General features: G+C 37.4%; 2 protein-coding genes across 2 annotated transcripts; one reads left to right on the top strand and one right to left on the bottom strand.

Annotated features, from left to right (window-relative positions):
• Positions 1–220: 220 nt before the first annotated feature.
• LOC116295475 (uncharacterized) lies at positions 221–5,792 on the bottom strand. Its single transcript, XM_031703290.2, has 6 exons — positions 5,666–5,792; positions 4,596–4,679; positions 4,053–4,156; positions 3,256–3,351; positions 2,316–2,548; positions 221–1,433 (listed from the first exon to the last, which is right to left on the bottom strand). Exons 1-6 carry the CDS (start codon positions 5,678–5,680, stop codon positions 742–744), a joined length of 1,224 nt encoding a protein of 407 aa, XP_031559150.1. The 5' UTR covers positions 5,681–5,792; the 3' UTR covers positions 221–741.
• A 138-nt stretch (positions 5,793–5,930) lies between these two features.
• Positions 5,931–10,001, top strand: LOC116295476 (uncharacterized). Its single transcript, XM_031703291.2, has 5 exons — positions 5,931–6,062; positions 6,401–6,793; positions 7,563–7,663; positions 8,870–8,971; positions 9,759–10,001. Exons 2-5 carry the CDS (start codon positions 6,417–6,419, stop codon positions 9,845–9,847), a joined length of 669 nt encoding a protein of 222 aa, XP_031559151.1. The 5' UTR covers positions 5,931–6,062; positions 6,401–6,416; the 3' UTR covers positions 9,848–10,001.
• Positions 10,002–10,313: the final 312 nt, after the last annotated feature.

Raw genomic sequence — 10,313 nt, 5'->3', positions numbered from 1 at the left:
TGTAAATAAGAGGGAAACTTAAACTGCACGCCGTGTAGAAAAGCTTTTTTAAAACTGTAAAAGAAAGTTTTTTAAACTGTACTGACGTTTCGGAAAACGAAGACGTAGCAAATGTCAATACTGAAGCAATAGCATCTTTGAGGCTTTCGCGTTCAAACATGATATTAAATTTATAAGATTAATCTTACATTTAACGTAAGTTTAAGAGAAACAACGACACTTTTAACTTCCATGTTTGACGCAAGCATGTTTCCATAGCGTCAACTGTCTTCATCTTTATTCACTTGTATTCAACACCCCAACCAACTAATTACCGCGAGTCATTATCCGCTACGAAATTTGTTTATTGTCTTTCTAGACTTATGTTAAGAATACATATTTTAAATTCATACAGAAACGTTTTTAGAAGCCTCTGACACGATTTTGGCCGAGTGCCTTCTGCGCGTCGATCATCTTGACATCTTCATGTCTAATACAATGTCAATACTTCATATATTCTCTCGTAGTGGTTCTCATATAACAATTCAAGTTTTGATTTTTGAAATGCAATAAAAATCCACTTCCTCCTTCCTGGATGGAATAAAAGGCAAAACCAGATAAGTAAAATTTCAAAATTTCAAAAAATGTTTGGATTGAAAAAAACATGTTCTTTTTGTTGAAGATACAACATTCTATACTCTTATACTATATCGTACTAAAACACAACTTGGGCTACCTATTCGAAAGTAATTATAGTTTAATTCATCTTAATTCGATCATTTCAACTACGTCATAAGTTCTGTAAATCCCTGCCGAACTTAGCGTCGACGAAGAGCTACACATAAACTTATTATAGTTCTCCAGTTTGAGTCCATCGATCGTCGAATGCACCACACTGTATTGTGAGTCATTACTCGACCCATATCCACAAGTCCCATCATCACTTAGATTATTCGACCTCCGTAAGGACGTATTATTTATACTCGTGCTCGAACAAGGCACGCTTATGACGTCATATTCAGGGATAGAACGCGATAGACTAGGCGGTAAATTGCAATCACCTTCGTCCGTTGAATCCAATTCACAATCATTAGCAGGCGTCACATTCGTCAACCAGTCTCGTAATCGAAACGTTTTAGTGTTGATGATGTCGTAATCGACAACGTTGGCATCAGTTTCATCATCAGCATCATATTGGTTACATTTCGTACAGTTCTCTTCGGGGCAACGTTCACTCGAGCTAATCGATCCATTCGAGTCATTTTTACTGGCAGAATCTTGTACATCTTCTGCGATGAGTAACTGCCCCGTTGGGAGAACAGAAGCAGCGTTATTACGAAGGCTTTTTCTTCGACAGGCTTTACAAGGTTTTCTTTTGCCGCTCGAAGATCCTAACATATTTGTACACCCTGAGCTCCAGCCATTTCCTATACCTTGGCATTTTAGTATGCAATCTAGAGAAAGAGAAATTAAATCACTAATTCTGTCTGGGCATAAAACTGACTTAGACTTTGAGTTTATAATCGCTACACTGACTTACGAGCGTTATGCAAATCACTTTAAAGATGCGGGCATGCATGCAATAAGTATCCACCATACACTTCAGGCTCACCCATGCATACCCAGCATACACTTGGCTCACCCACTCATACCCAACATACATTTGGCTCACTCATGTCTACCCAACATACATTTGGCTCACCCATGTCTACCCAGCATACACTTGGCTTATCCACTCATACCCAGCATACACTTGGCTCACCCATGCATACCCAGCATGCACTTGGCTTACCCACACGACCCAGCATACATTTGACTCACCCATTCATACCCAGCATGCACTTGGCTAACCCACAGATACCCAGTATACCCAGCATACCCTTACGTACCCAGCATACATTGTGTTCACAGTTACATGATACAATGCACCCTCCTATACATACCCGGCATACAATGCACCCTCCTATACATACCCGGCATACAATGCATCCCTCTTTAAATACCCGGCATACAACACACCCTCCTATACATACCCGGCATACAATGCACCCTCCTATACATACCCGGCATACAATGCATCCCTCTTTATATACCCGGCATACAACACACCCTCCTATACATACCAGGCATACAATGCATCATACTATACACACCCGGCATACAACACACCCTCCTATACATACCCGGCATACAACACACCCTCCTATACATACCCAGCATACAACACACCCTCCTATACATACCCAGCATACAATGCATCATACTATACATACCCGGTATACAATGCACCCTCCTATACATACCCAGCATACAATGCATCATACTATTATACATACCCGGTATGTGCCAATCAAGATTGTTACTGCCAGAGAAGCCGCTGTCTGTGTTTGTATGCTCACTGCCTTTTCTTGTCAATTTTTCATTCAATTTTTTTTCTTGTAAAATAAGCTCTGCTACATCTCGTTGGTCTTTTCCTTCAAGAACCCGTTCAATTTCTTTTGTTGTCAAACTGCTTTGAAGGAAAAGATGAACTGCTAGCTCTGACAGGTGAAATGTTGTGTTTATGACTCTGAAAGCAAAATAAATTAATGTCATAATACATGATAATAATGATGATGATACAGGTAAATGTCGACTCAGAAAAAGAACATGAGCATTGGATTTCTGAGCACTTTTAAAGTTTCAGCGACCACACAACTTTAACTATTTCTTGGTTTTCAAGTTGTTCTTCTTTTGCAGCGTTCTAAGGTTGCTAATATTTTAGTCAAGTCAAAACTCCCAATCGTCAGGAAGTTTGTTTTAAGGTGGCTGACTACTTTTCGACATTCGATTTGAACCCACGATGTGCGCGTGCTCAAAAACTGCTGAATAATCTTCACGATTTTATTGAAGAACCGTACACGTTTTGAACTTCAAGAGGGCAAAACCCTCAAATTTTGCACGGGACTCTATATTTTTTTATTATTTTCCAGAATAACAGGTAATATCCCATTATTTTTCAATTCTGTTTGTCATGAAAATTGTAGAAAATCGTTCTGTTTTTTTACGATAACTTGCACACCATAGAACCTGAACAAAAAAACTTTTCCCATTGTCTACGATAGTTTATTAAAACAACTTTTATCAGTATTTTATAAATATAGTGTAAGTTACGTGTTCGGAGAAAATTACTCATGTTTCTTCCTTATTTTCGGTTTTATAAATTTTTTTGGTGATAATACCCATAGAGACTCAAAACGAAAGATAATGCAGCTGGAAACTAACTAAAACACTCACTTCGTCAAGAATTCTTCCAGTGCAGCTCGTCTTTTTTCCAGAAAATCTTGATTAAATCTGCCCAAAACCCTTTTGTTTGGCAATGGAGGTGGAGTGCTGCAAAGGGAAAATTTTTTCATGGAGTCGATTATATAGTGCACGCACATAGTACTACTTGCCGTAACATTAAAATGCCTTCTCATTGTCTTCCAGTGATTCAAGCAATCATAACGCTTAAGGTAAGATACCGTACGACTATATAGACTCCTGTCCGTACACTTTTCCCACCAGTCTCAGAACAAACGCGTTTTTCCGCTCCCTGCTCCCCGCCTATTCGGCTCTAATTTCCGCGCGTCCATAGGAATCCTAAATGCGCCTTTACAGAAGTTCATAGTTATGAACTTCTGGCCTTTACAATACTGAGTCTGGGTCGTACGACTACGGGTTTCCCACTCATTCACCGAAACTACCACTCTGATCGAACGGTCATTACTAAAATTTAGTTGTACTCGCCCGCTGAAATAACAAGTATACCAAGAAACAAGGACCTCACTGAGAAGTTAAAAGATCTATATTCTGTTACGTTAGACGTTCCAAAAGAGAGGATATTTAAAAAAGTATTCTCTCTATCTAAACAATGCGCCCGATTGATTCATGTTGCGCTATAATGGTAATTCACGATGAAATTTGTTACTCTGACAGCTACTAAGCGCCTTGAAGAATGGCAAGGGTCTGGTAATGTTTTGTGCTCAACATCACTAGTACGGCTGCTAAATCTCCACTGTTTCTTTATGAGAACTTCGATTCCAAAAACTTACGTCGAAATAGAGCTGTTCTTTGCTAGTGTTCGTCGCAGCCATTCAAATTCCGAGAATCTTCTACGTACTTTTGACTGTTGGAGTGCAAACGCCATACTATTAGTCTGTCGACACCAAAAATAAAAAATCTTAGCCATATTCATGTCAGTAAAAATGAGTCTAGCCAAGAGATCATACTCTCTTGGTCTAGTTCATGACCCTATAAATAAAAGTGCACTGATATCTACTGAATGGAAAGGAATGGGGTTCAAGGGACATGAGAAATGATCTCCTCAGCAGCCGTTCTTAGTGTCGGTCTGAAAATTCCCTGACCGATACTAAGAATCGCTGCAAAGGAAACGAGAAAGGGTAAATTCAATTTCTCTTTCAGAAAAGAAGGGGGATATACGTACTAAAATTATCAGATAGGGGTGGAGTGGGTTAGCAGATTGTTATTTTTGATTCCCGTCAATAATTATTCCCCCCCCCCCCCCCCCCAAAAGAAAGAAAAAAAAGAACAAAGAAACGAAAAAAGAATGAGTGTTAAAGAAAAAATGTACTCACAGAAATGACTATTTCGTAATCAGTAAAAGACGTCCATCTTCTCTTCAAATGGGTTCTTGGGTTCCGTACTTCAACAGATATTAACTGCGATTTCAAGAAGTAAAATGATCAAATTTTCCTTTGTTTTAAGACAAACATCATCACGAGATGTCTGTCAAGCATTGTCTCAAAAATCACGCTACGGCCGTGCCTGAACAAACACTACTCTGAATTTATGCAACTGAAAAAATCGGGTTGCCTATAGTAGTCCGTTAAAGAAGTCCAAATAGAACAGCTCAGAGAATGGCCAGACTTTTTTAAGCGCAGAATGCGGAACTGAATATGCCAAGGATAAAAAATCCTGTTGCGAAATGTTTTTAGATAGAAGATAAAGAGATAAGACAAGAAGACATTTTAAAAAGCTGTAGGTATATAGAAGAACAGGAAGAACAACATCTCTTGTTTACACAGTTAGCTGTTTTTTGAGAAAAATAAAAAAACCTGTTTTTCCAAGCGTTATAAATGGATACGACTAAATTTTCAAAGCATAAAACAACTCAATTAAAGAATCACTTAGCAGTGGCTTATAGTTGATTTCAATGGAATACAGTTAGCGCTTATTGCATCATCTATGACTCTGTTGTAGCCCTTAACAATGAGTTTTCCCTCATTTGCATTTACAAATTTGTAAAAGTTTACTACTAACACTTTGCTTAAACGCTTTTGTAAAGAAAGAGAATCCTAATCCTTTATATAAGCGTTATAAATGTAACAACTTCGAGATGTCGCTTCTTAACCCGTTCTTTAGCCAACCGGATGTTCCAAACGTCTAGCATTCAATAGTTTTAGCGAAAGTTAACGAACAAGATCGAAATTCAAGGTATTAGCGTATAGTAAAAGGGAAAAACACTCAAAGAAAAGCTTATATCTTTTTTCAAAGCATATAAAAGAAAAATTACTAGATTTTTATGAACAACTCCAGCAGTTCCAAAGGTCATCTTCATTCTACGGGACAATATGTTTCTCGCAGAAAAAAAGGACCAAATGTACGCGGTAGATGGAGTTTAAGTTTGAAGATTTTGTTTACGTACCTCGTCATTATCCATTGCTGAAGATTCTACGACAGAAGAATAGTTATTTGGTGTCGAAACTCAAAGGACATCCTGATTGTACACGTGAAAGGTACAACTCAACAACAAACTTGTCGATCTGGTTCCATATCATGGACAAACAAAACTGAATACTCAGGGGGAGGGAGACGGGATTTATCGATAATACTTGAAATTCTACAAAAAATTCTTTATCTTTCAAATAGGGACTAGCAAAAAGCGAAAAGTAGATCAACGAAAAGTAGATTTTTAGTGTAATGAGAACATAATATGGGAAATAATATTATATGTTTTTCAGGGGGTATTAGCAATGTTATGGGATACCTGTGTTGCTTGGTGTAAACAGAAGGATCGCCATCTTGAACTCTCGAATAATGAGGTAAGCGTAACAATTTTGAGCTATTAAAAATTAGCCTTTAGGAATAATAAATATGTGAAAAAGAATTTTATTTTCGATTCTTGTATAAATTTCAGTTTGATTGCAAATCATTTCTAGAAATCCGAACAAAAATCGCACAAAATGTTTGGAAAAAATATCGTTTTATTTGCTATGACGATTTTTCCTGGTTATTTATAGCAGGGACTCTGGGAAGAAAAAGCATTAATATAGGTCCTGAGCAGTATAAATTCCATAAAAAATAATCAATTACTTCTTATATGTTTTATAATTGTTTTATTTAAGCTCAATTTATTATTATTATTCATTTATCTCGTCAGGATATTTTCGTGAATAATGTCTTCTGATCTTCCACCGCCATACGAAGAGAAACCCCCTGAAAGACCATGCTTAGACCAAGACGACGGCTACTACGTTAAAATAAACCATGGCACTCTATACAATGTTGATACACCGTTATCCAATCCCACCAAACATGATCTCATCCTGCAGGACCAACTAAAAGGGGTGTCCACCAAAGATCTTAATGGCTCTCATATCCAGTTTCAGTTTGTCCAGCCTGTCGCTTTAAGGTCGTTGGCAAAGTTTTTTCAGCTCCCCAAGAATGTACCAAGTTGTGATAGTGTGTCCAATAACTTTGGTTATAACCTCTGGTACTTTCAAATCAATTATACTATTTTACTGGTATTGATGGTGCTGTTGGCTATGCAAATGTAAGTAAAAAATTAAGCTGGTGCGTTTGTAAACGATAAAATAATCTGTAAAAAGTATGGGGACGTTCTTTTTCACACATTGAGATCCTTATGCTGAAGTTTGTAACAATGACTTCCTAAATCAGGATTTTTTAACCCATTGGCAACTGCTAGTCTGAGGTAGCAGCCCCACTTTGTATTGCCACTACATACAGAGGGCTGCTATTTAGGCTATACTGTCCCTCTGTTTGGAACATTCATCCAAGACACAGAAAGGGGAGGGGGGTTGGTAAGGATGAAATCAAATCTTTGTTGTTATAAATGTTAAAAACATTCAAGAGGGTATTTTCATGCTGATTTATGCTGATGGTTAGAAAAAAGTGGACACCAGCTATTACTAGTACTAGTGGTGTGTGCAAAATTATATCATAGCTGTAAAAAAATTAGGCTGGTACTTCCATTAGATGGGTACAGCAGCAGTGTGCAATTTTTTATATGTCAAGAGAGAATCTAAAGGAGAGGGGGTAATACCATTGGATTTATATACGTAATCATTGAAATTATTATTTCTTTTTGGTTAAAAAAAACTAATGTAGATTCTTTATTTTTATTCTATTTTGAAACACTCTTGGCTCAAATCTTGAAATGACAAATTAGTTAAGTTTGTTTTTTAATTATTTTTTAATATTACTAAAACAACAATGCTAGTCTTCTCCTTATAACGTAAAATATTATTTTCATGTTAAAAAAAATTTTTTTCACATGTACTCATTCTTGCTTTCTCTCCAAGAATTAATTGTCAGACATTCAACCTTGAAATTTACCTAACGGTGGTTTTTATGGCAATGGTCTGTGTTTTTAACCACGTTGGTTGCCAGGCAAGAGCCCTAGGTAAATACATATATGCCTTTAACATGCAAACAAAGTGGAAATAACAAATATTTATCTTAACATATAACTGTTCATATATGAGTCATTAAAGTATAGAAATATTATAAAACGTACATGAATATTTGCGGCGAGGAAGTCTTGCAAATAAAGAGGAAGGAAGACTGAAGGAAGACAGATGGAAATTATAGGCATATGGTTATATGATTGGCTGAGAGAGATAGTGATAGTGATATTGTGAAAGTGATGTTTTGATACCCCCAAACTTAAGTGATAATTAAGATCATTATGTTTTATGTGAAAGATGGGTTTAATTGCTCACGAGGTGACATCATGATCACTAGATGTGTGATTGCTGTAGTCTGGTCTAGTCTTTAAAAATGTGTAGTTCCAGAAATTATCCATATTTCCCAGACAGAGGGATTTGGACTTTCAAAAGAGTGTGTGTGTTGGGGGGGGGGGGGGGGGGGGCAGGAGGGGGGTGGGGGTCAGAGAAAGAATGAAATTACTAGGAGTATGGAGGGGGGGGGAGGGGTTCTTTAAAAAGATTCCTTTGTGGGAGAGAGGTGTCCAGTTTAAACATTGTTATTATTAGAATTAGAATTGTTGATCTTGTGGTTCAAATTGATTTTTCCATAAAGAAACCTTGTCCTTTACATATTTACCAGAATTGATTTGCGATCAATGTTATTGATGAGTGTGACAATGATGCACTAGTCCATTGAAACCCCCGACCCCTGTATTCCTACCCCCGACCCCCAGGAAAGGGCAGTAAATTTAACATTCACTTGGTGTTAAATTTAGCACTTTCCTCTTGCCCCGGGAAAATATTTGCTGTTGAAATTGTTGAAGTTGTTGCTGTTAAAATTGTTTAAGCTGCTGATTCAGAAGTACAGGTTAATTCCCCCATATCCCTGTGCATTCACTTTGTTACATGCACTTTAAATCGCAGGTCTGGTCCTTTCCCAGGGGTTGGGGGGTGGGTGTTTCAATGATAACTGATGTATAACAGTTTCTTGGAAGTAAGTAATGGTAGTTTTACCATTGAAGGTATCGTATACTATAATGACATAGTAAAAATATCACTTTCACCTTATATTCTCTCAGCTGCTTGCTGTAAATTAATATATGAAGTATTTTAAAAGTCAACACTTATAGGGCTGTAATTTAATACCAAAATTTTATAATTTTATTTATTTTTATGACCAGGGCGCAAGATACAGATATCTGAACAGCTGATTGCCATTTTTCTGGTCATGACTCTTTGTAATGGTCTTCTCCCTGAGGCATTTGATTTTATCTTTTTCTTTGGTATGTGCATTTACTTAAGTCAAGGGCGGATCCAGGGGGGCATAGGGGGGCTGAAGCCCCCCTTCAACAGAGAAAAACATAGCAAAACAAAACTGAAGAATTAGATGCTTTTTTTATTGTTTTCCGTTGTGTTGATGGAAGAAACTCGATTAGCCCCCCTAAACTCAATTAGCTCCCCCCTAAAATTTTGGCTGGATCCACCCTCGTAAGTAAAGATAAAACTTGTTTTCTATAAGGTGTTTGATCCCATATCAGCATTGCTAAGACAATGCATAAGGGAAAGGAGGTGTTAGTGGTCATCCTTTTCTCTTGAAATTAACCGGAAGGGGGGGGATGTTACATGAAGAAACACATCAATCAAGGTCTGTACTGTTAGAGCCTACTTTTCTGTATTAATATTAAGCCTCACAAGGAAAACATTTTCCTCAAAATCTGTTTGAGCTCAGCATCCCTGTAACAGTGGTGGATTCAGGGGTGGTTCCATGGGTTCCATGGAACCCCCCTTTTGTGAGATCTTCTGTAGCCAGTTATGTTCTTTACGCTCGGTAGAATGAAATTGGAACCCCCTTTTTTGTAAAGTTAATATTACCTGCTTTTTCTGCATGACGGCTATTTTGGAATCCCCCTTTTTAAATTGCTAGTTCCGCCACTGTGTAAGACCACAGCTCTGAAGTTTTAGTTACAGTAGTGTACATACCCTACCAGCAGTCGTGCTCATGCATAGCTTCCCAACTATATCCCTGCTTTAATCTTCAAATGTGATACCAATCATTTTGTTCTTTTGCAGGTGCTTATTTAGCATTTGTGTTCATCCATGCATCAATCATTCAAGTTCGCAAATCATACCAAGTGAAGACTGTTGTTTATGACATCTAAATCACCAAGGATACCTCAACTAAATTTTGTTTAGGATAGAATAAATTTATATGTACATAGGTTTGAAGAATATGAATCATGTAGATTACCCTGAGATAAAGTATAAATTATAAATGATAAATATAACTTTAAATAAACTAATGAAAATAAACTATGAGATGTCTGACAGTAATTGATGGTTTTCACATCCATCATGTTGGATGAAGTTAACAAAAGATTCGTCATTAGTCCCTCTTGTATGTCATCCAACATGGCTGCTGTGTCTTTTGTTATTTCACTCTCATGGGAATGATTGCAAACCAGCAATTTTGCATGGGCCAATAAAAGACTCATCTTTCTTAGATCTAGCAAGGTGTCCCGAATAAATGTGTGGCTCAAGAGCGTCCAGGTACCAAAATAATCTGAGAATATCGAATGAAAGTAGTATTCCAGTCCTGGAGCCCATCACCTCCCCTCCACACTGAAA

The sequence above is a fragment of the Actinia tenebrosa genome, unplaced genomic scaffold (assembly GCF_029948245.1).
Source record: "Actinia tenebrosa isolate PJP-AT-01 unplaced genomic scaffold, QUT_ActTen_1.0 PGA_scaffold11__36_contigs__length_13525064, whole genome shotgun sequence".
NCBI classification, from domain to species: Eukaryota; Metazoa; Cnidaria; class Anthozoa; order Actiniaria; family Actiniidae; genus Actinia; species Actinia tenebrosa.
Note: the sequence above shows the minus strand (reverse complement) of the source record. Positions and strands in the feature narration are given on the sequence as shown.